Below are 25,641 nucleotides of genomic sequence, written 5' to 3'. Positions count from 1 at the left end.
TTTCTTTAAAGGCAAAGATGACGTGGGATGCTTTCCCTCAGGAAGGAAGGAGGGATGAAGGAGCTGCTGGCCTTGCAGGGCACAGGCCACTGGTCGTTGACGGACCCTGCTGTACCTGTGGCAGGTTGTGCCCGGCTGGTGGAAAGATTCAAGGCAGGTGTGGAAGGCTGGAGGGGCGCAGCCCCATTTCTAAGGACAGGGGCCAGAGTCCCAGCCTGTGGGCACGAAGCTGCCTCAGAACAGCCAGCCCTGAGCTCGCGCCAACGTGCTGCCGGAACTCAGGCTTGAGACTGGTCGTTCGCTAGCTCTGCTGCCCTCTTAAGATCTAACGCACATAACGTTATTCTCACGTCTTTTATCCCTTGTGAGTTCTTACTGAGGCGCAGGAACACCTGGCTCCTCTCCGGAGACATGTTAACTGGGGCCGCTTGCCTGGTGGTTATTCTGCAATAGAACCAGGTGAGGAGGAGGTTTACTTCCCAGGTCCAGCAGACCTTCCCTCTGGGCTGCGAGGCGGTGTGAGGCCACCCTCTCCCCCAGCCCATGTGCCGAGGGTGAGGCAGCGTAGAGTGCTGCCCACCTGCAAGCAGCCAGAGTCCCTTCCCAGTTCCGCAGAAACCGCTCCTTTAAAAACAAGGCCCATGTAGCATTCAAGCGTAGGTTTCTGGGTTATACTCTGCCTCTAGAGCTTGGGGCCGAAATCTCTGTGCCTAGAATATGGTTTAAAGGGCCCTGCCCTTCCCTTCCTGTGGCTGTTTTTGTAGCGGTCTGTGCTGGTGTGGATCAAAAATGCTGCGGTACAGAGGAGAGAGCCGCCTGCCTGTTGGATGCATGGGTGGGGATGGGCATAATATGCCAACCCAGGAAGCCTGAGGGTGATCATTGAAGAGACGTCGGTAAGTGTAATCAGTTGGTTCTTAAAATGGTCATCGTGACATACGGCCCTGGTGTGACAATGTAGGTATGCAAGTATGGTCCCTGGCTTCGAAGAGACCCAAACAAGCTCAAGGCAGGTTTTTTACAGAAATCAGTTCAGAGCATCCCTTTCCTGTATGACAAGTCAGACAAAGACATACATTTCCCAAGTTCTCAGATTTGGGGCCAGTCCTGGTCTATTGCAGGCCCCTCTGAGCACCACCCACTTGGAGAACTGGGATCCCAGTTTGAGATCCTTCCTGTCATCCCTGAACTAGGTGTAGCCAAACACCCTGCTTAGGTTCTCACTGTTGCCTTGGCTTTCTTCTGGGTGCTTCGTGGTCTGACTCAGAGGAGGATGTCTTCCCTCTTGGACAAGAAGGTGGTAGGCGGGGATTAACAGTCTCTTCCTGACCCGTGTGTTCCCAGATTCTCACGGGCAGGAGAGCGCTTTGCTAACCAGTGATGGGAGAGGGGGTGTGTGGCGGGGGCCTTAGGGTTGGGACCCAGGCGTGCTGTCATGCGACTGCCCACTTTGATTTTAACCAGCAGGTCTGCTTCTTCACTGGCTCTGCTGTCGGGCAGCCCCACTGACTGGAGGAGACACACCTCCTCTGGGTTCTGTGACTGCCTTTGCCCTTCCCTGTAAGTTTCTTGATCCTTCTTCCTAGCAGAAAACGTGGCAGCAGATTCGAGCAGATTCACAGATTGAGTTTAACCCGAGTTCCTCCAGACCTAACAATGGTTGAACGACCAGGAGGCCCAGCATGGGGGTGGGGGGCTGTTGGGGAGACCCTCACTTCGGGTGGAAGTGTCCTGGCCTGTGGTGGGGAGTAGCTTGCTTCTCCACCTGCTCACACACAGCACTGACTGCGAGAGCAGGGGCTTTCTGCATCCGGAGCAACCCCCAACCCCTGCCCCCGACCCCCACCTTTCCTGCCAGGAGGAGGCCTGAGTGGTTTCTGACCTCGGCCAGGGACACCGCCCTTGACAAGGATCTGTGGTCTTGGTGCTGAGGGTAGGGCCTCCCTCCTGACCAGCCACATCCTGAACATCATTGCCCAAGGCTGGGCCTGGGGCTGGACACTCACTGGCCTTTCAGCTTGAGCTCATCCCCTCCCACCATTTCAGTTTTTGGGGGAAAAACAACTCTTAAGTGGCATTAAGTCACCGCACCAAAGGAGCTCGTGGAACAAAACAAGGTCACATCAGTTAAACTGATCAAGTCTGGTCTCAGCCCGAGGGCCCTCAGTGGCTCTTCCGGGGTTGGTCTGGGGTTCTGTTCCCTGCTGGAGGCCTCTGCAGCTGCCCCAAAACACCCACAGTGACCCCGGCCACCCCTGCTGTCCACTCCGTCCATATGAGCGGCCAAGCCTGCAGCCACTGTGGGTCAGCTGACTGGCTTCAGGGTTCTACACTCTGCTGGTCTTCCTCCCGAAGACTTCTTTTAGATTCCACACAAAGTTCCTTCCCTAAGACTTAGGCCGCCTCCGGAAGGGCCAGGTCAGGACCAGGACCTGGGGTCCACCTGGGATCCCTCCTTATTATCTCTGCCCCTGGGGCTTTTTCAAGGGTCCCTTTTTCCTTTTGGCACAGGCCCTTAGGATCCCCCCCATGAGGGGGGACTCATCACTGTGAACATTAGAAGCTGGGCTTTAATCCTATTCCTTCAAGGCCCCAGGGCCTTAGGCTTATTTGCCAAGCTCTCCTTAGCAAATGACAAGCTTCTCAGTATTTTCCTCCCAGGAAAAGTGTCCTCTCGCTGGATGCCTGACAGCTCTACGTCTGACTCAGTTTCCCTCTGTTTGGCATCAGTCCATGGTGCTGCAGTCCTTTATTTAGTGACCCAGCCGGCTTGACGTGGCGAGCTGGAACTTACCCGGAGCGCCCGAGGGAAACTGCCCCGCTCATCCCTCCGAGTTGCTGGTCTTGCCTGCAGAGTAAGTCTGGAGATGTCAGTGTTCTCAGCTTTTTTTCTGATTCCCCCACAAAACAGTCCGCAGGTGAGAAATGTATTTACATTTTTATTTAGGAGCAATCAAAAGATTTAAAGTACCATTTCGGCCCATTTCAAATTGTACAAGCAGTTTGGCCCTGTTCCCCTCCCTTATCCAAATCCACAGATACAAAATCTAGGAAATGTGCAATTTGCATCTTAGAAATAGCAGCATCCCCACAGGGGACCTTGTGAGGCCTGGAGACTCAGCCCAGAGGGCAGCCCCCTCCTCCTGGCCCGGCACAGCCGCCGTCCAAAGGCAAGTCCCAACTTTCTGTTAAAAACCCCTTCCTGGGGTGAGGACTCTGCTTCCGCCAGGCCTGGTGACGGCCCGCATGCGCCTGCGCCTCCCTCGCCAGAGGAGGAGGGCCCCGGACAGACAAAACAGGGCAGTGGCCTCTTACCACCAAGATGATGGCTGCTTCGGCGGCTCCGGGGCAGGAAGCGCACCTCCAGCCAGCTGCCCCTGCCTTCCCGGCCTTCCTCCTGCAGCCGCCCTTGCCTGCCCTCGTCGGGGAACAAAAGGTCTGTGCTGAAGACCAGCCCGTGAGTGGGCAGCAGAAAACCAGCTACCAGGGAGGCAAATGGACCCTGCCGCCTCTGGCAACCTCCAGCCTGGCACAGAGGCTGCGCTCAGTGCACTTTCAGTCAGCTGCGCGGACAGGGGTGAGGGTGTCTCTCTCCAACAACGATGGCACAGCCTGGCCCCCTGGACACACTGAACGAAGCGGTGCTGGGGAGTGGGCGGGAACCCACTGCTCAGGGGCGACCCCCCTCCCCTCAGCATCACCCCACGGCCTGCGACCAGGCCACATCCACCCAGGGGGGCGCTGGCTCTCCAGGCCACAGGGGCAGCGAACCGGACGGGATAGCTGGCGGTGCAGGACCCAGGGCGAGTGACAGCGTCCCCAAACACGAATCGCAGGACGAGCAGGTGCCCTGAGAGGCTCCTGGCTGTGAAGGACCAGACCATGGGCCTGCACCTTCCTGTCCTCCGTAACTCCTAGATGGTCCACCTCCCACTCCAGTCACACGGGGGCCTTCAGACCGTCCCCTCACCAAGGGGAGGGATGGACGTCATAAATTAGCCTCAGCTGAGAGACGCTCCTCACCTCTCCCCCCAGGGAGCAGAGCGGACTCCTGGAGGAAGACGCGCTCTCCAGGTAAACGCCCAGACTCCCCGTAAGAGCCCGCCTGCTCTGAGAGGACAGCAGGAGACACAGGCAGAGGGGCTTGGCCGGGCTGAGGACAGCAGGGATGGAGCAGCACTGATGCCCCGTGTCCTGCAAACCCAGGTAGGACTTCAGCACCTGGAGGAGCGGGAGCCGGCCCTACCCTCACCCGCAGAGCCGGCAGCGCCTGGCACCCACCCGCTCTGGTCTCCATCCTGCGCGGGCTCCCACTGTCGGGCTTGTCTGGTGCTGGCCAGAGCCTCTGTGCAGAGGAAGCCAGGTTTGCACGCCGGTCACAGGTTCTTCGATTGAAGAACCAAAGAGCAGGCAGCCTGTCCTCTCCAGGCCAGCGCTCCGCCTGCTCCTCCTCCCACCCAGATGCCGGGTCAGCCCTGACGGGGAGCTGCGTCCGCCCTCACCTCCCTGCCCCCAAGTGTGACCAGAGCTGGGGACACAGATTCCAGCAGAAACGAATTGCACACGAGGCCCATGGGTTCACCTAGACCCAGAGCCGGGCAGCAAGCTCCATGCTACACAATCACCACTTCACCTTCCACTCTGCATCCGTTCTGTCTGTCGCGAGGGCGCCTGTAGCCACCCCAGCCCACGTCACCCAGCCCAGCTGTTATGAATGGAGCCAGGACACAGCACAGGGCGGGGATGCCAGACTGAAACCCTGCTTGGGGAGGGGACTGTAGAGAGAGGGGGCCCCACTCGCCCCACGTTTTCCGGTGTTGGCGCTTCTGTGCACGCAGATGCCCTCTAGCCCCCAGGCCTGGGCAGGCAGGTGGGGAGGGTCTATGCTCCCGGGAAAGGGAGCAAAGGCAGTGGGTGCGGGGGCACAGGAGGGGGGACCAGTGGCTGAGAAGACACAGCCCACGACTCTCCTGACCAGGGCAGCTGCTGGCTTCGGCCTGCAAGGGCTGCCCGCATCCAGAGGCCTTTTCTCCAGCACACAGCTGAGCCTTGGACAGTTTAGTCGTCACACAAAAGGTGAGTCAGACCGGCACCCCACCCCAGGGAGAGTCTAAGAATAGAAAAGGGGGGAAGGAGCTTTAGGAGGAGCCCATACTCCAGGTTTTATGATTTTTTCCTTGGCTGGCTCTTCTCTCCTGCAAAGTGCCTTTATCCACATGGGCTGCAGTCTTTGAATGGACAAAAGCTGCTCCAGCTGGAGGAATTTGGTCCGAGAAGAGGACAGGAAGACAAGAGGCAGCAGGGCCCAGGACAGGGCAGCAGAAGCAGGGAGCTCTCAGCAAAGATGTACACAGAACAGCTGATGCTGTGCCTCTGTGGAAGGCAGCCTGGCACCCAGGGAGGGGACACAGGACCTGTCAAGAGACCACAGACTGAGGCGGACAGAGCCCACAGCATCTGTGTCTCGACTTGGAGAACACGCGAGACTTCAGGTAGTAAGGCCTCCCAGGCCTGTGAGTGCCTACAGGTGCCACCTACCCTCGCCCACCTCCCACCTGTGCTCCCCACAGCAGGGTGGGCAGTCAGCCTTGAAAGGAGCTTGAGTCACACAGGGCCACCCTCCCCAGGTGCTGCGAGTCCCCCAGCCTGGCTTTCCACTTCAGGACCTAAGGGCTCCTGACAAAGAGAGCCCACTTTCCAAATCAAAAAGCTCCTCAACAGTCAAGAATTAAAATATGTAATCAAAGTATGAAAGTATACGTAGCACAAATCCAGGTTTCCTGTATCAGAATGGTGATCTGGTCTCACCTGTTCAAACTGGATCTACAACCCCGTGTAAAAAATACAATAAACCAAACATGTACAAGACAGGCAACAAGAAACACTGACATGGTTCACCATCTCTGACGAGTCCAAGTGCAGACAGAGAAGAAGGGAGAGATTAGTCACCTTACAGAAACAGGCTTTTCTTCAGGAGAGACTAGCGCCAGCCTACTTCCCTCAACTTTGCAGCCCACAGACTGCCTCCTACCAGAGGCAACATCACAGTCTACCCTCTGCTGGGGTGCAAGCCCGCGGGGACCCGCCTGGCCATGGGGCCCTCCCACTGCACCCTGCCGCACCCCGGCTCTGGCTGCGTCTCTGCCCAGTGGGCAGTGTTCCTGCTTTCGCCTCCAGGGCCCCAGGTATCTTTAGACACCCGTTTGATGACCCAGCCATCTCTGTCTCCTTCAAGCATGCGGCCCAAGCCCCCACCTAAGTCACTCAGATCCAAGAGCAGAGGAAAGAGAGTCTGGCCAGCTTGGGTGGTCTCACTGCTTGGGGGGTGGTGGGGGGCGGCGCACCCTGGCTGTCAGGCAGGGCCCCCGTCTGTGAGAAGACCTGCCCGCAGGCCGCGCTGTGAGTTTCCCACCTTTTAAGGACCAGCTGGTGCTGAGGCGGGGTCACTGTGTCTTCCATGAACTTGTCCACCATGTAATTTATTTTCTCTGCTTTGCTGTTTGGGTTGTTAATGACATGTGAATACAAAAGAAAAGAAAATCCTCTCAGAAGAGACAGCCCTTGGCTGGGGCACACAGGACTCTGGGACACAGCCACTGGAGTTGGCTTCACGCGGCGGCCCCGCCCACCCGCAGCATCCACGTGCCACCACGGTCTCGTGTACACGTGAGGCGTACACGTCACCAGTAAAGTGTCAACTGAGTATCTACTGCATATGGATATATATAAGTTAATCTGCACGTACATAAACACTACAGGAAAAGTTCCAGGCGTCTGTTCTCTGATAGAAGGCAACCCCACTCGCCATTCTTGGCAATTCTCCACAGAGGCTTTGGGGCTAAGTAGCTTCACACCCAACATGGAAATGACACAAAAACAGGCTGCACAGCACGCCGAGTCCTCACATGCCACCTGTTTATCAAAGGAGAGGTGGTCCCTCATGGGACGGGCAAGCGGGAAGAGACACTTGGGAGGAACAGTGGCTCTGGGGCTTTTGGTTTCCACAGAAAAGTCTCTCCTGGAGGCAGAAGGGGCGACCACCACCTCCATGCTGGGAGCCAAGCCCGTGCGGTGCCTGCCTGGTCTGGTTCTGGGGGCGGGTGGGGAGGAGGACCGTGGCTACCCCACTCCCTAGTATTTCTCACTACAGCCCCTGCCCTCCCTCTGGGGTCTCCTGAAGCTGCCCACCGGCCTCGGCCCAGGAGGAGCACCCAGGCCTTGGTGCTCTGGGCAGCAGGGGGTTTCTGGGAGCTTCACTCTTTACCTGCTGCTTGCAGAGTGGCTGGTCTTGGGGATACAGTGATTTACCGCTGAGCACAGCTTTGTAGGCAAGTTTCTCAGTGTTACAAAGGCACCTCTTCCTGTGGCTTTTCTCAATTAAAAAAGCAGATATATGACAGTTCAGCTAACATAAAGATCGTGTTTTCAAGTTCGGGGATATAAATACAGAACTTTAAAACCTCACAAGGACCTGTCCAGCAAAGTCCAGCACACCAGCCAGGCCCCAGGCGTGGGGCCAGGACTCGAACTTTATCGGGAACCCCACACGCAGGTCTCTGTGCTGAGGACCACCCTGGCTCTGATGGTTCCAAGAGGTCCCCGAGCCACTCAGTTCTTGCTCTGACAGGTTGAGCCTGGGTCTTCCTTCCCAAACCAGAGGCAGCTGTGGAGTGAGTGTCAACAGAGGGCTGTGGAAGCCCCCCAGCGGCTGTGGCCTTCACTCCCATCGCCCATCCCTGTTTCTCTTGTCAATTTTCCTCTCTAAACATGTCTAGACTGAAAAAAAAAAGCGGCACACAGGTCAGGACATTGGGCTTGACAGGTGTCTCTTTAGTCTATCTGATCACTGAAGAGTTCTGTCCATGAGTCAGACTCTGTGAAAAAGCAGAGCTGCTGTAACAGCTTACGAGATTGAGAGCATCAGACACTAACCACATACCGGCTCTGTTTTTTAAACCGCCGGGAACACGGGCTCCGCAGTGATCATCCCAGGAGGCGAGGCGAGGCGAGCCCACTGTGCAGTTTGCCGGTCACCGCTGAAAGGGCCCAGGTCTCTTCAAAGGCGCTGCCTTCCTCGAGGACTGCAAAGGAGGCCCGCGGTTGCAGGTGTGGTGACCCCAGCCTGACCGTGGAAGGTGTAGGCAGGCGCGGCCCAGCGATCTTCAGAGAACAGACACAGGGCGTTTCCAGAGATGATGTAAGAGACCATGGACTGCTAACCAGAGTTTCTATGTAATAAAAGTGTCTGCAATCTGACATTTTACTAAACGTGTATAGGCAAGTTTATATGTTAAAAACTTGATTCTGTGTCTATGAATATGAAATCTGAACTATTTATTCACTGGAAGGCAAAGGAGAGGTCCTACATTATGGGCAGGAGAACTGGCAGACGCGTCTCCCCGCTCGCGAGCGGTGGCAGGTTGGATGGCGGCGGGCTTGGCCGCGTGGAGGCCTGTGCGGGCCGGGGGCTGGTGCGGCCTCGGCCTGTGGCAGCAGAGAGGGGCTGGGCCCTTCCAAGCGGCAGCGGCCTCCCAAGGCTGGCCGGTCCTTCATAGCCATCAGTTCCCATTCAGTCTGTTTCTGAGGAGGAAACACAGGCCCGTCACCTCCATGCGCATCACCAGGATGGCCCACCCTCCCACGTCAGGGACTTCATCCAGAAGCTCGGCCTTCCCACCAGCCTCCCTGCCCTCCAGCCCGAAGGAAGGTGGGGCAGGCCGTGGGGGCAGAGGACGGGATGCTGGCCGCACCTAGCAGGGCCTGGAGCCTCCCCTCAGCAAACCTAGGCCTGAGGCCGGGCTGGGAGCCTGACTTCTGGGCGATAAACCCTTGCCACACACCGCCTCCCCTTCCAGCTCCTCAGAACACACGGTGCTCGTTCGGCAGGTCTGCTTCCTGACGTGTGTCCCACTGATGCCTTCATCTGTTGTGGGGGAGGGGGTGGCTGTTGAGAGAGACCCTCATCCAGGATGCTTGCGGGGGGTGGAGGGGGCGGTGTTGAGGCTGGCTCAGAGGAACCAGCTCCAGAGGCCAGCCCTCCCTGTCCCCCTGGATACCTGTCTCGGCCAGAAGAGGACAATGCTATGAAGGCACGGCCAGCCTGGCCACCCCTGCTCTGTCCCACCCAGGACACCAGCTCTTCACTCACAGTTGGAGTTACCCACTGAGGGGAACCAGGGTTGGTGATTCAAACCCATTTATCCCAAATCCAGGTTAGCATTTTTAATTGTGGTCAAATACACATACCATAAAATCTACTGTTTTAACCATTTTTAAGTATACAGTTAGGTGGCACTGAGCACATTTCATAACTGTTGTGCAACAACTACCATGCTATTTCCAGCTATAAGAATATCATTCAGAGGAACTGCAATTAAAAAAAAAATAAATTAGTGGGTTCTCATCCCAGCAGTCTGCTATTTTGTTGGCAGAGCCAAAGCCAGGTGTGGGCAGGCCTGATGCTGGAGAAGGTGCCTGAGACAACCAGGCCTGTGGGCCCACACCTGTTCCCTGGTGCCCATGACACCCCCCGTGGGGACCCCATTGACTCATGGGGGCCTGCAGAAAACAAGGTCACATCCAGAAAAACCCAGGCCTGGAACCAACTTCTGAAAGCCCACAAATTACAGAAGCTGAGAATTCAGATACTTCCTTGGTTTCCACAGCCTCCCATAAAGGGATGTGAGAGCTGGACCATAAAGAAGGCTGAGCACTGAAGAACTGATGCTTTTCAATTGTGCTGGAGAAGACTCTTGAGAGTCCCTTGGACAGCAAGGAGATCAAACCAGTCAATCCCAAAGGAAGTCAACCCTGAATATTCACTGGAAGGGCTAAAGCTCCAATACTTTGGCCACCTGATGCAAAAAGCCAACTCTGGAAAAGACTGAAGGCAGGAGGAGAAGGGGACCACAAAGCATGAGATGGCTGGATGGCATCACTGACTCAGTGGACACAAGTTTGAGCAAACTCTGGGAGATGGTGAAGGACAGGGAAGCCTGGGGTGCTACAGTCCATGGGGTCACAAAGAGTTGGACACGGCTGAAAGACTGAATACCACCTTGCTCCTGGCCAGCCTGTGACAAGGCCACCCATGCGGAGGGTGGGGAGAGGGGGGAGAAGAGGGAGAGGCCAGGAACTCAGGGCAACACCTGAGAAAACCAATACCAGACAACGTGTCTGAGGCGTCAAACTGTCTTCAATAAATAACCTTCTAAAGCTTTCTTTCAAGTACTAGTGTCCTGATCCAGAGAAGCTGAGAGACAAATTCAAGCTTTGAATTCTGTGTATCTAAGACGGAAGAGGAGTCTCCATGTCCTCTACATCAGGAAGAAATACAGAAATGCAAGGTACAGGATTTTCACCCTTTTTGGCTCCCTCTGCTTTTGTTCCCCAATTTGGGTTGAATTTCCTCATCAGGAATAGACAGGCCTATTCTATCTCCTGCCTGGTGGCTTGTCTGGCTCAGGTGGTGTTCTGACTTACTCTCCTTTGGCTAAGAAATGATTAGAGAAGTGTGGATTCACTGGTGGATTAACTGTGCTCCTTCCTTTCCCTGCGCACGTTTAACAAACACAAAATGAAACAGACCCAACAATCAGCCTTTCATCACATGCTTGAATGGGTTCTGCTGCCTGGTGCCCCCGGAAGCAGCCAGACAAGGTGGTCCTGCTGCCAGACGGCCTGAGACATAGCAGCTACCCCGGCCCTAGACTCAGCTCCCCGCCACCCAGTGCCCCGGCATCCTCAGAGGACGGCACAGTCCTGGGGGGCTCCTTACCCAGCTGAGGTCCAGCCTGGGGACTCTGCGTGTCAAAGGGCTCTGCGCTGGCCTCAGGGGCGCTGGGCTCCCACGACTCGCTGTTTTCAGACACCTCCACATAGGCGTCACCCAGCCCTTTGTGAAGGGCTGCAGGGTCGCCAGCGCAGGGGCCCTGGCCCTCACTGCCCGTGTCGGCCACAGCCCGGGTCTCCTCGCCCAACTTCTCAGCAAACCACTGCTTGACCTGCTGGGCGCTCATCTGGGTCTTGTCGCAGAGGCTCTGCAGGTCCTGCTCGTACAGCATCTTGTGAGTCACGTAATAGTCCTGCAGCAGCTCCCGGTTGCTGGGCGCGATGACTAGCAGCCCGGGAGGGAAGTTGCCCCTCTTGTAGTCTTCGTACCACTTGAGCTGGCCGTTCTTCAGGGCGTACCGGCTGTCCCCAAACCAGCGCACCACCTCGGGCCGCGGCAGGCCTGTCTGGGCCACGATGGAGCCGTAGTCCTGGGTGCTGGGCCACTGTGTCTGCACGAAGAGCTGCCGCAGCAGGTGCCGCTGCTGAGCCGTCTTCTTGCAGCCCGCCTTGCCCGGTGGCTGCTCCGCCAGCTTGCCAGGCGCCTCGTCCTCAGGCTCGCAGATGCCCAGCCCCACGAGCTCGCCCCTGCCATTGGCCTCTGTCACCCGCAGGTTCTTGAGGTTGATTTTGATGGGGCTGACTTTGCGTTCAGCCAGCGTGTGGCCACCGGGCACTTCTGGGGAGCCGTTTTCCCCGGCTAAGCCCTCCTCCCCCTCGGTCTCCGCGGCCTCCTCCTCCCCTGGAGAAGCCCCCTCCTCGGCCTTCTTGGCCTCCTCGGCACTCACTTTTTTCCGTCTCTCTGAAAACCAGCCATCAATCTCCCTGCGGGTCATTTTGGTCTCGGTCCTCAGGCGGTCCAGTTCCTCGTCCAGGGGAAGCGGGTTTTGTGCAAAACTGCTCTCCAGGGCTCTGAGCTGCTCAGGGGCCCGCTCCTTGTATTTGGTTGGTGTGAAGTCGGGGGTCTGGTGCCAGGACTGTCGCTTGGCAGAAGGGGGGGTGGCCAGGGTGGCCGCCGTGGGGAGGCAGGTCACCTCGGGGGCCTTGCACGGCGGGGAGAAGGGCGCCTCGGGCACAGGGTCGACGAGCAGGCTGCCGTGCTCCCCGGAGAGTGCAGCCCTGGCGCCCTTGAGGTTCCGGCAGTGGTACCTGCGGTCGCTGAACCACTTGCGCACCTCCCGGGCGCTGAGGCCCGTCACTTTGGTCAGGTGCTCCACTTCACTCTGCCCTGGGAACTGGTTCCGGCAGAAGCTCCCTTTCAGAGCTGACAGCTGTTCGTGAGACTTCTTGTTTTTGTAGATGCTGGCATCAAGGAAGGCTTGGGAGGTGATGCTGGGGCAGGCTGTGAGAAGGGACTGGGCGGCGTTCACCACCTTCACGGCTGACGTCGTATTTGAACACACGGTGTTAATGGGCGCCACAGCGGGCGGCTTGGGGACAGAGGTGACTGCCAGGGGGAGAGCGGAGCTGGGGGCCTGCAGCCCGTTGGCCATCAGAGGCTGAGTGACCAGAAGTCCCCCCGCCGTGCCCTCCGGCTGCCCCACCACGTGCCCGGGCAGAGCGGCCTGGATGAGGTGCTGGACGTTGCCGCTGCTGGCAACCAGGGGGGTGTTGAGGACCGTGATGGTGGGCTGGGGCACCGACTGGATGACGGTGTTGAACATCTTTTTCCGGGCATCCTCAATCTCCTCCGGGGACCAGCTGATGCCCTGCTTCAGCCTCTGGGCGGTGAACCAGATCTTGAGCTGTTCCTCCGGGTACTTGGTGACCACAGTCAAATAGCAGAGCTCGGCTTTGGTCGGGTAGGGGAACTTGTGGAAGGAGTTCTTCAGAAAGCTGTTGGAGTCCATGGCCGCGTTGTACGTGGGAATGCTGCTCAGCGGGATCATCACTTTGGGGAGGGACCTGGCGGTGGGGAGGGGCTGCTGGGCCTGCGGGGGTGGCTGCTGCAGGGAGAGGAGCTGGGCGATGCCCGCGGGCAGCACCGGCACCGTCCCCAGCAGGGGGCCATTGGCCGAGTGGGGGGGCTTTGCAGGGTTGGTTGAGGCCTGGCTGGAGGGGGCCGCCCCATTGACAGAGGCATGGTCCCCCTCTTTCACTTCCGTGTCCCCAGCTGGAGGGTTTGGTAAGGCCTCTCCAGTGGGCTGGTTGGGCACATTCTCCTTGAGCGTGTGAATCTTTTTGGCTTCAGCTTTGCCTTTCATTATCTTCATGATTGGAGTCTTGGTGATGATGATTTCCGCCTGTCCATCCATCCCCTCCACGTTTGGCTCCCCTGACAGGTCAGGAGGGCTGCCACCCTCGGGGACACTCTGTTCCACAACCACGTGATTGTCTGGCTTGGTCACATTCCACACAAAGTTGGCTTCCCCTGAGTGACACTTGGCGTTGTGCAGAGAAAGCCCCTCGGGAGTTTTTGCCAGAAAGCTGCATTCAGTGCATACAAAGCTTGGGTCTTTGTTAAAGTCTGTGTGCTCTGAGCTCAGATGTCCCACAAACTGGGTTATGTCCTGGGATCTGAAGTCACAGTATTTACAGGCATATGCGTAGCCATCCAAGGTGCCCCGGTGCCCATTAGCCAGCGAGGGGACATCGGGACCACTGGCGCCCTGGGTGGCCTCGGTGCTGGTGGCAGGCGCTTCCGGGGGCGGCTCCTGGGGGGGCCCCTCGGGCCCGGGCTCTGCGGGTGGGGCCTCAGCGCTGGAGCCGGGCAGCACCACGGTCTTCACGGGGATCATGCACGGGGTGGTGGACTTCCTCTTGCTGGCCATGACGACCGTCGTGCTGGGTGATCAGCGGGCGACAGCTCCTCCCGCTGGGGGTCTCACAGCACGGCTTCCAGCTGCTCCGTGAGGCCCAAAGGAGCAGCTTCCGAGGGCTTCTTCAGTTGTTGGCAGAAAGCAGGTTTTCCCTGTTAAACCTGGGGAGGAGAGAGAGAGAGGTGAGGCTCTCCCGAGCTGTGTGTGTCCCCGATTCCCAGACACACTCTGCTGCTTGCCTCCGATCACCCGGGCCTTCTCCCAAGGAAGGCAGCAGCACCGTGGATGGAACATTCCAGTCGGGAGCCCCTCAAGCACAGAACAGGGCCCCAAAGAGTGAGCGGTTCATCCCGACACCACGGGACGGACTTCAGCCACGTGTTTCTGTTTTGTTTCCCTCTGTTTGCTTGCATAAAATAACTCGGATTCAAAAATGACAACAATAAAAATAATCCTCCTCTGGACCTTCAAATGAATTCTGGCCATGTCAGAGCGAGAACAAAAGACCCTAGTGTAATTCTTGTTTAAATGTTTGGGCCAGTGAGGGCTTTCTTTTCATAGCCTTCCCACACGGGAGCGCAGGCCGCCGCCCCTGCCTCTCCGGCGCCAAGGCCAGAGGCCACGTCGTGGCAGTGTGTCCCGGGGAGAGGGCACTGCTGCCCAGGGCCGAGCTCTGGGGACCGCCTGCCCTGCCCTGTCACCCCCGGCTCCAGGCTGCTGGAGAGGGACCCCTTAGTTACTGCCTGTACCCCGGACTCCTGGTGCTCAGGTAAAGCCCAAGGTCGGAGGGTCAGAGGGTGCACAGACACAGTTTGTGGCCCCATGACTGCACCTCTCTCCCTGGGGCAGCAGCCCCTTGAGTGGCTTCACCCTGGGTGTGCGTGTGACCGTGACCTTGTGTTGGGCTTGCTTTTTATTTCTTCTGGTGCCTTTATTGTTTCTTTAAAAAAAAAACACCCAACCCTGAAAGCTTTGATCCATTTGAAATTTATTTCAAAAGCTGAGATGATTTATTTACATGTAAAGTACTCCTAATTCTTTCATGAGATGCCAGGAGAAAACTTTCTGTGATGTCTATTGTTGATATTAATATACAACCGCAATCATCATTACCTTTCTTTTAGCAAATTGCAATGCTGATAATGACTAAAATAACAGTTATTCTAATACCAGAATCGTATTATCATCAGTGTTTAGATTTGATATAAAAGTGTAAAAAAAAGGTAAAATACCTCCATGTAAGTTCTTAATAAATAAACACAGCAAGCTATTTTTTCTCCCTTTAAGACCTGGTGATCATGACGATAAAAAATAGTTGCTAGTAAAAAACAGTTGGCGTGAGATAAGGATAAACATATGCCCAGTGCACCCACCTGTCACCATTTCCTCCACTGAAATGTTATGCATTTTTTAAACTTAATTTTTAATAGTAAAAATAAAATAGCAATATTAAGTAAAATTTAAGAAAACCACCTATAGTTTTCCATATACTGCAAATATTTTGTACCCATTTTTAATCATTAATGGGCACACACGTTTTTTTTTCCATTAAACATTTCATCATAAACAGTGTCATTAAATAAGCTTCATAATTACAATATTCAATAGCGCCTAATAATGTACCCCTACAGAGTTCAGCCTCCTCTGCTACACACAGGCCTCAGTGTCCCCCTCTCATGGGTGACAATGAAATGACCTCTGGATATATAGAATGTATTTCTTCTATCAAATTATTTCCTGAGGCTGAGCACACAGAAATGGGTAATTTACCAGATCAATGGGTAATTTACCAGTATCAATATTTCTAAGCTCCTCTATATAGTACCAGCAAACATTTTAAATTAAGTGCTTTACCACCTGATTAAATTCCAAATCAGGAAAACTAAGGATAATACAGTTATGTTTTCAGCAGGCAAATCAGATTTTCAGATAAGTCACTGAAGACATCAAAAAGAATATACGAATGAGCAAGTGACGTAAGAAAAAACTGACTTCATCAAAATTAAAATAACTTTCTGTGCCTTAAAGGCTGCCATCAACAAAGTGAAAAAGACAAGCCATGGAACAGGAGAAAATATTTGCAAATCATATCAGATAAAAGGGCTTATAACTGAATAATAAAAAGACAAAAATCCAATTAAGAAATAGGTAAAGAAGTTTCTTTGGAAGGAATGATGCTAAAGCTGAAACTCCAGTACTTTGGCCACCTCATGCAAAGAGTTGACTCATTGGAAAAGATTCTGATACTGGGAGGGATTGGGGGCAGGAGGAGAAGGGGACAGTGGAGGATGAGATGGCTGGATGGCATCACCGACTCGATGGACATGAGTTTGAGTGAACTCCGGGAGATGGTGATGGACAGGGAGGCCTGGTGTGCTGTGATTCATGGGATTGCAGAGAGTCAGACATGACTGAGCAACTGAACTGAACTGAAAGAATTTGAATAGACATTTCTCCAAAGCAGGCCTATAAATGACGAATAAGCATATTTAAAAAGTACTTGGGCTTCCCTGGTGGCTCAGTGGTAAAGAATCCACCTGCTGATGCAGGAGACACGGTTTTGATCCCTGCTCTGGGAAGACCCCACATGCCGAGGGGCAGCAAAGCCCACGCACCACAACTACTGATCCCATGCTCTACAGCCCGGAAGCCGAAACCGCTGCGCCCACGTGTGGCACCTACTGAAGCCCACACCCTGGAGCCCATGCTCTGCAACAAGAGAAGCCACCTCAATGAGAAGCCCATGCACCACAACTGGAGAGCAGTCCCCCACTTGCTGCAACTAGAGAAAGCCCCTGGAGCAACGAAAACCCAACACAGCCAAAAATGAATACATTTTTTTAAAAAAGTGCTCAACACCATTAGTCATTAGGGAAATACAAATCAAAACCACAGTGAGACGCCAGTTTACCCCCACCAGGATGACTGTGATCACGATGACAGATGATGACACTACAGGTGAGGAAGTGCGGAGACCAGGATCCTCCAGCATCAGTGGCTGGAAGGCAGAATGGGGCAGCCTTTGCTGCACTTGGGAAAACAGCTGGGCAGTTTCTCAGAAAGTTAAATATAGAATTACCATGCTGCTGCTACTAAGTCGCTTCAGTCGTGTCCGACTCTGTGTGACCCCAAAGGCGGCAGCCCACCAAGCTCCCCCGCCCCTGGGATTCTCCAGGCAAGAGCACTGGAGTGGGTCGCCATTTCCTTCTCCAATGCGTGACAGTGAAGTCGCTCAGTCGCGTCCGACTCTTTGCGACCCCATGGACTGCAGCCCACCAGGCTCCCCCGTCCGTGGGATTTCCCAGGCAAGAGTGCTGTAAGGCCCAATAATTCCACTCCTAGGTGTATACCAAATAGAAATGAAAGTATGTCCATGCAAATATTCATAATGATAGCCCTGAAGTAGAAACAACCTCAATGGCCATCAACAGGTGAATGAATAGACACAACAGGCTTTGTCCATGTGACGCGCTACTGTTCAGCCATAAAAAGGCATGAAGTACTGACGTGGGCTACAGCACAGTTACAAACATCATGAAGGCAGACACACGATGCCACGTACCACGTGGCTGCATCTGTGTGAAACACTCAGAATAGGCATCTCCATAGTGACAGAAGGTAGATTAGTGTTTGCCAACAGCAGGGAGGGGAGGGAAAATAGGGACTGACTGACCACTAACGGGGATGAGGTTTCTGTTTGGGGTGATGCACATGTATACCTGTGATGGATTCATTTTGATATTTGGCAAAACTAATACAATTATGTAAAGTTTAAAAATAAAATAAAAATTAAAAAAAAAAAAAAAACTGTGAACATGCTAAAAACCACTGAAAGGACTTCAAAAACCCAAGTAAGTGGAGGATGGCAAGTTACAGCCCTCAGTTCTGTAGAAGAGGGCCATCACTGTCCCATCTCAGGATCCAGTAGAGGTGGCCTCACTGATTTATGGTACTTCCTGACCTGCCTTCCTCTTCCTCATGATTGCCCTGGGGAAGGTGAAAACAGTGGCTATGAACACCAGTCAAGGCGAGAAAGGGACGAGAACCGCAGACCTGGCGGCTCAGGAAGCAAGCATGGTCACCCGGAGGCCCGCCTGCCCAGCCCAGTCCCCGACACTCAGGCCGCACTGACCTTTGTGATGGCGACTGGGCTCCAGCAAAGCAGAGTTACAGTATGTCCCCTGTGTTTATTTACTAAGGCTCAGGAGGGGGCAACACGAAATGGAATTGATTTTAGGAGATGGTCCTAATGTCTGAATTAACAATTCAGTCTCAAGGTAGCCCCCCAACTGTCTTCCAAATCAACGATCCAGGAGAGCACCACTGCCAACTGTTCTGAGTGGCTCGGTCACCTGTTACGAAGGAAGCTGATTAAACAGCAGGAGCGGGGTGGGGTGAGGGGGCAGCAATTGCCAAAGGTCCCTGAGAGTGGACTATGGGTAGGCAGTGCTGTAATCTGCACTCTCATTTCACTCCCACAGCAAACCCTGGAGGAGGAGCTATTATCACTCCCGGGCTCAGGGGGTGCAGTAACCGCCTACAGGGCACACAGCTGGCAGGCAGAGGCGGCTGGCAGGCAGGCTCCAGAGTCTGCCCTCCACCAGTGCACGCACCGAGCTCTCCGAGCAAGCACAACACTGCTGGAAGGAGGCCTGGAGGACTTTCCCGAGCTGTACTTCCCCCCAGTGTTTATCAGGAAAAATGCCAAACATACAAAAAGTTGAAAGAATTTTCCAGTGAATTCCCACATACTTACCACCTGGGTGACATCATCCAGCTGTTTTCAGTAATTCCACCCATTTAGCTAAGAGGGGCTGAGTCTATTTGTCATACGTTTTTTTCAAGGGTATCCAATAAAAGTAGTAAGAGTAAGGCCCTGTCTAGAAACCCCATCCAGAAGCGGCCCATGGACCCTGCTGGATGCGCGGGGCAACAATCACCTTGAGCAAACAGCTTGTCAGCCAAGCCAAGCCCTGAGTGAGGTGTGCTGAGAAAAGCAGGAGGTTCTGTGCTGCCAAAGAGATTTGCAGACAGGACCAGAGGACGATCCCAGGTTCATCATCATTCTTTGTACAATCCTTTCTCCACCCTGTCTTGAAAGTTTGTCTTGTAAATGCATTGTTTTTCTTTAATGAGGAAATAAGACTGAAAGTACATAACTTTCCCCCCAAAATCTGTCTTTGGAAACCAGGAATTGCTCAGTTCCCTAAAGTAACAAAGCTGTAGCTAAGTCACTGCACTTCAACACTACAAATAATCACATTTGTGGGGCTGGAAAAAAAAATGTTTGCAGGTCAAATTCTTAAAGTGTTTAGCTTTATAGATAAGTCAGGAACTTTCCATTGTTGTTTTAATTCTGAGGAAGGAACTGGAAGGACAACAGGAGTTCAACGAAAGATTTCGAATGTTGAAAAGGCGACTGTCAGCAGACGCTTTCCAAGTGTTACGGGGGCCAGGCTTCGGCCCTCCTTGACACGCGACACACAATTTACCGATAGAAACCGGAGTGACGGGAGAAGCTGACAGAGCTGCAGAAACACACTCAGTGATGTTAATATACTCTTCATGGTTCTGAAAGCTCGAGTAGACAACAAGAAAGGATGAGAAGGATAAGACTTCCACAATGAGGATGTGGAAGGCACAGGTAGTCTTGAATATTCTACAGTCATCCCCTTCATATTTTAAGAACATTTATGAGACAAAGTTTCTCTCAGAAATAATGAAGAAAAGTGAAAATCCTCCCTGTTTTCCCCAGACAGAGCCACTGTTAACAATCTAGTGTCCATTATTTCAGACATCTTTTAGAGGCATAAGTTACTATAACCAGTGTTTTTAAAAACTGAAAATGGAGTTGTATTTTGTTCTGATTCTCTCTTTTCTTCCCACAATGATGTAGTTTCAACATCTTTTAATGTCAGAACCTACCGTTTATCTCACTCTTTTAAACAATGTTCTAATTTATGCATCCACCAAAATTTACTTAACCAATCTAGCTCTTAACAGACTTTTGCATTTCTCCAATTTTTTATATTCTTACAAATAACGGCTCAATGGATATCCCTGAGAATACTTGTGTGCATTTGAAAGTATCTGAAATTCTCAAGTTCTTTTAAGTAGCACTGCTGTGGCATGTATTACTTCTTTTTTTTCGGCCACGCTGAGTCTGTCGCTGTGCACAGGCTCTCTCTGGCTGCGGCGAGTGGGGGCTACTCTCGAGTTTCGGTGTGCGAGCTTCTCACTGCTGTGGCTTCTCCTGCTGTGAAGAACAGGCTCTAGCTCTAGCTCAGGGGGCATGTGGGATCCTGCTAAAGCAGGGACTGAATGTGTGTCCCCTGCGTCGTCAGGCAGATTCTTAACCAGTGGGCTACCTGGGAAGCCCTGCTGCGGCATTTACAATATTGTCAGTGAAGTACAGCAGTGTCCTCCAGATAGGTGGTGCTGACTCTCACTCCCATCAGCAGAGAGTGACATGGCCTCAGCGTCACCACATGGCATCACTGCTTCTCGCCTCTGCTCACACGTACGTGAAAAACTGGTCACTACTGTTTTAACTTGCATTTCTGTACAGCGAGGGCTGAAAATCTTTTCACATGTTGTTGGTACTTATGATAAATTACTTTTGCCTGTTTTTTTCTGTAGATTTTAAGAGTTCTCTACATATTAAGGAAATTGGCTCTTCATCATCTATCACAGAGGAAGCTGTGGTTTATACCAAGATTGCAAGGATGTTTTAATACTAGGAAATTTCTAAAAATAATTAACATCATTGCTAAATTGGAGAAACCAAAATAGCATCTTAATAGGGTTATACTCTAATTTCTTCTTGTGGTAAAATAAACACATGACATAAAATTTCCCATCTTGACTACTTTGAAGCATAGAGTGTCACTCACACACCCTCGCTGTTGCTCGGCAGGCCTCCAGCCCTCTCCACCCTGCAGAACTGCAGCTCTAGACTCACTGGACAACAGTGGTCCCCCACCCCTCCTCAGCCCCTGAAAACCATCGTTCTCCTTTCTGCTTCTACGAGTTTGGCAACTGCAGATGCTCCGTGTAAGAGGGTCTATGCGGAATTCGTGTTTCTGAGACTGGCTTCTTTCACTTACAGTCCTCAAGGTTCACCCACGCGGTGCCATGCGGCAGATGCCCCGTCAGCATCCTTGCTGAAGGTCATCTGACCAGTATGACAGTTTATTTCTGGGCTCTGTACTCTTTTCCGTAGGTCTTTGTCTATCTCCATGCCAGTACCACGCTGCTTTGGTCACTGTCGCTTTGTAACATGTTTGAGATCAGGATGTGCAAGGTCTCTAGCTGTTTTTCTTTCTCGAGATTATTATGGCTATTCAGGGTCCTTTGAGATTCCAGATGGGTATTAGATTTTTTTTCCATTTCTGCAAGAAAATGTCATTGGGATTTTGATAGGGGTTGCACCGAACCTGGTTTCAAGGCGGTTGGGTTAAGTTTGTTCTTTTTCTAGTTCCTTGAGGTATAAAGTTAAGCTGTTGATTTGAGATCTCTCTTTTTTTTTTTTTGGCCACACCATGCGACTTGAGGATCTTAGTTCCCCAACCAGGGATTGAACCCATTCCCCTGCAATGGACCACAAAACCCTAACCACTGGACCACCAGGGAATCCCCTTTCTTCTTTTTTCTAATGAAAGTATTTATCACTATAAATGTCCCTCATTGTACTGCTTTTGCTGTATATCAAAGTTTTGTTATGCTGTGTTTTTGTTTTCACTTGCTTCAAGGTATTTTATAGTTTCCCTTGCAATTTCTCCCTTGACCCACTGGTTGTTCAAGAATGTGTTGTGTAATTTCTTCATATTTGTGAATTTTTCAGTTTTACTTCTGCTATTAGATTAAGACCTATATGTACTGATGTAAATATATCTCTTAAGATATTTAAATAATAAAATATGTAATATACTGCATAATAAAATATATGATTTCATCATATAATAATCTATTTAGACTTGTATTTGCTTGAATATGAAAAGAATTCAGGAGAAAGGATAAATATTGGTCCATTAAACAATAATGACTTTATCAGGAAGGAGAAGAGAATTTACTTTTTTTAAACTTTATGCCCTCTGTATTGTTTGAATTTGTACAGTCATGTGTTGCTTTTAATTTTAAAAGTAGTAGTAAGGATGAAAATAAATAAAATGAATGGTGCCAGTGAGCAGCAAACTCTGCAGATAGGGCGGCCAGCACACAGAACGGGGGTGAGCTGCTCACGTACAGCCGGGAGGGTTCACTGTCACATGACCGTCCCGTGCACAAGAGGTACAAGACAGGGGCTGGGGGAGGGGGTCCTGATGCCCCGCAGATCCCAAGGCCGTGTCAAAATGGAGCCCCTGATTTGCGTCACTCTTATCATTTACGAGGCAAACTTGTTCTGCTGAAGTCATTCAACTGGAACAATAAATTACATCTGCCATGGATTTACCTGTGTCAGAGAGATGGAGGGAATCTGACCACTCCTTGTTTTCAAATATCTGTTTCCAGTCGTCAATGACTGTGATCATTTTTTCGGACCCCTGACACTGCAATCCATTAGGGCACAATTTAATTGAGGCAGAGTCCTTGGAAGTGTAGAGTTTTTACCCTTGAAATGAACCCTAATCACAAGCATCCTAAAGATTACCTACTTGTGTGAAGTCCCACAGAATAGCTGAAAAACTGAGTGAACACCACGTGCCAGAAGTGTCAGAAAGTTGTATGGGGGCCAGATGTGCAAGCAAAGTGAAACCAAACACCCAGCAGGTTCTCATTGTGAAGTCAGTCTGGGCTGTAAATGACAGACCTTTCAGAGTCGCTGTGGCACGAATCAGGTGATCCCTGTAGCAGCAGTGGCTGGAACTGTGAACCTGTGAACCACTGCCATAAATTCTGGATTAAATCAATGGCTTCCATTGCCAGAGACTTCTGAAGTGTAAGATAATGCCGCACACAAGCAGATCAATTTGCACAGATGGCACTACTGCTATGCTAGAAAGGAAGTCACTTCTCTATCGCCAAGAGCTCTGTGGCCTGCAAAGTGCGTTCATCGCTCTCAGTCCATCCCAGTGGCCTCCGGAGTCGGTTATTATCATTCCTGCACCCAGAGCACCGGAGAGCTATTGGGCAAGAAATGGGAGGGGACAGATTCATATACGAGCCCGATGTTCTGACTCTCTGTTCTTTTTTAGGCCACGTTCACTCTGAATACTAACTGAATGATAAACTCATTACCTTTCATTAGTTTTACATTATCCACATTATTAATTAAATAATTTTGAGCCTTCTTACAGAGGGCTCAAAGATTTTTACAAGCGGAATTTGTTGGATGGTGTTATTTTTCGAGATAAATGACTTGACGAGGCATTTGTGAGCCTTCACATGTATAACATTTTTAGAGTGTGAGAAGAGGGGAGGGATTGTTTCCTCCAGAGCATGACTAGAGAACTCTGCTACAGTGGGGCTAAGTGATTAGACTGAGGTTAGTGAGCAGGAATCAACAACAAAAAGAACATAAGGGAGACGGTCCAGCCTCAGGAATGTGTGTGGGCAGGACCCTGGCAGCCCAGCAGACCTGCTGGCTGGAATTGTCAGATTTCTGCTGAAACAAAGAAGAGTTACAAAGAACTGGAGTCTGTCTCTGAGCCAAGGCCTCAAGTGTCAAAGCCATGTCAAGCCCAGGGCTGACCTCTCTGGATACCTGTGGGTCACAATACTTTCTACACTTAGGAATCACCACCCAGCGGAGGGCGTGGGGCCAGCACTCTTTACTTATTTTTCCCCTTCAAACAGTTCTTGTTTCTGTCAAGTCATCAACAGAAATAGCCTGCTCCAGTCAGATGTTGTCACCTTTATAGTGAACAGTAATTCACTCTTTCTCAAGCTCAGAAGAGTGATGAGGATAAAAATACAGCAGCCTCAGAATTAAAGGGACCCTGTGCTGTGTGCTCAGTTGCACAATCGTGTCCGACTCTTTGCAACTCTAAGGACTGTAGCCTGCCAGGCTCCTCTATTCATGGGATTCACCAGGCAAGAATACTGGACTCGAGAGACCACGTATTTCAATCGTTCGACTTTACATGAATCACCTTGAAAGTGTCACTTCTGTGGTCAGGATGACTAACCACCCAGTTCTACAAGGTGGTTAGGCTGGCCCAGGTTCGACTGTCTCCAGAGATGGGGAGCTCAGCATCCACTGGGTTTGAAAAGATGTTAGAAATGATTCCTTATAGCAAGCACCCACAAAATTACCTTCCTAGGGGTTTTACTCACTAGGTTTAATTTTTCACTCAAAAATAGTTGAAGACTTCCTATGTGCTCAGTACTATGTGCTCGGTACTGGGTATAAAAGGATTTTTGAAAAGACGTCATTGCTGTACTGCAGAAGCTAATCAGTTACTGGAGTCTTTAGGCTCTTCAGCAGCCATCTGGGGCGTGCTTTCCTTCTGCACACACTGGCTTCCCTTGCCCACCTGCAGTTGGGTGTAAACAGTGAAATGTAAGCAAATGTGCCATCTCCAGGGGAAAGCATTGAGAGAAAGTACATGCTTTGCTTCACTATTTACCCTCTGGCTGGCCCTGGCAACTTGGAAATGTTTCAGATCGTAGCTACTCTGTTAGCCTGGGTCCTAAAGGGAGAACAAAAGTTGATCTGTAATGTACATGTAACATGAGCAAGAAATAACTTTTGTGGTTTTAAGTCACTGAGATTTTTGGAGTTGCTTGTTACCACAGCATAATCCAACCCATCCTGACGGATACACAGTGTAAGGGAAACCAGACAAACAAATCAACACAAATCAACAATAAGCCAAGTGTCGCAGTGGAGGCATGCACGGGACTCGGTGAGGGTGCAGGAGGAGGTTTACCACCACCTAAGCTTTCCAGAGGATGTGGGTAAGGCCTCGAAGAAGGGGCAGCCTTTTAAACAGAGGCTGGAGGATGAGTGGATACTGCCAAGCAGACATGTTAAGAAAAGGGGGTTCTAGACAGAACACTTAATGAAAAGCCATGGAGGGAAGAGAGGACGTGGTCTGGAGAGAGACCAAGGAGCTTGGTTTTGCTGGGGTAGAAGACTGAACGTGGTGTATGTCCCACAAGGCTGAAGAAGATGAAGTTTGCAGGACCCTCCCTTGATGGGCTCCCTCTGAGGAATGTATCTGCATTTTCGTAAATGTATGCTTATATTGGGCTTCCCAGGTGGTGATAGTGGTAAAGAATCTGCCTGCCAATGCAGGAGACACAGAGAGATGCAAGTTCAATCCCTGAGTTGGGAAGATCCCCTGGAGGAGGAAATGGCAGCCCAACCCAGTCTTCTTTCCTGGAGAATCCCATGGAGAGAGGAGCCTGGCGGGCTACAGTCCGTGGGGTTGCCACGAGTCGGACACAACTGAGCACCACCACCGTGCTTATATTTTTGATACTTTTCCCCTCCTCAGGAGACCCTCCCTCCTAATGTTCAGGTTCCACCAAAGCTCGTCTGCTTTTGAGGGGGTGGAGGGGAGCAGGAGATGACCTGAAACCTTATTAATCGTCTGCATGACACCTTCTCCCATATTTAAAAGAAGGAATCCGGTTCCCCAAGAATCTTTTCCCACCCAAGCCAAGCACTCTCATTCCTGCGCGTGGGGTCACGGCTGGAACGTCTGGCATCATCTCAACTGCTCTTCTCTGAAAGTGCTCCTATTTGTCTAGAGCTCTCTTAAGGGTGGCACCTGAATCTAACCCTACTTCTCCAGATGGATTCATGATGTATTTATCACTTTTCTTACTGGAGTTTCATGCATCATACTTTATCCTTCCATAAAAGCTGTGACCCAGTGATGCCAGATTGTTTACACTGTGAGATTCCCCAGACAATATGGAGAAGTGCTCTTGGATTTAATTCACACCCAGTACCAGTATCAAAATACAACACTGGACTTTTCCCCTTTAGGTCTGGGAGACTTAGAGGAACAAGTTTGATACAAAAAAGAAAGTTAATTCATTTAAGAAATGTTTACTAAGTGCCTACACCCTGTGCCAGGCACTGTCCTAGATGCCAGAATAT

General features: G+C 51.9%; 1 protein-coding gene across 4 annotated transcripts in view; it reads right to left on the bottom strand.

The window, feature by feature from the left end:
- Window positions 1-2,919: 2,919 nt before the first annotated feature.
- ZHX3 (zinc fingers and homeoboxes 3) overlaps window positions 2,920-25,641 on the bottom strand; it is a 112,951-nt gene continuing 90,229 nt past the window's right edge. For all 4 annotated transcript variants that reach the window (XM_027558539.1, XM_027558541.1, XM_027558538.1 and 1 more), the window contains exons 3-4: window positions 10,778-13,750; window positions 2,920-8,580 (exon numbers count right to left, since the gene is read on the bottom strand). In XM_027558539.1, the coding sequence (XP_027414340.1) occupies window positions 8,570-8,580; window positions 10,778-13,601 (2,835 nt within the window). In that variant the 5' untranslated portion in view covers window positions 13,602-13,750 and the 3' untranslated portion in view covers window positions 2,920-8,569. The remainder of the gene's footprint in view (window positions 8,581-10,777; window positions 13,751-25,641) is intronic.

Source organism: Bos indicus x Bos taurus, chromosome 13 (assembly GCF_003369695.1).
Source record: "Bos indicus x Bos taurus breed Angus x Brahman F1 hybrid chromosome 13, Bos_hybrid_MaternalHap_v2.0, whole genome shotgun sequence".
Lineage (NCBI taxonomy): Eukaryota > Metazoa > Chordata > Mammalia > Artiodactyla > Bovidae > Bos > Bos indicus x Bos taurus.
Note: the sequence above shows the minus strand (reverse complement) of the source record. Positions and strands in the feature narration are given on the sequence as shown.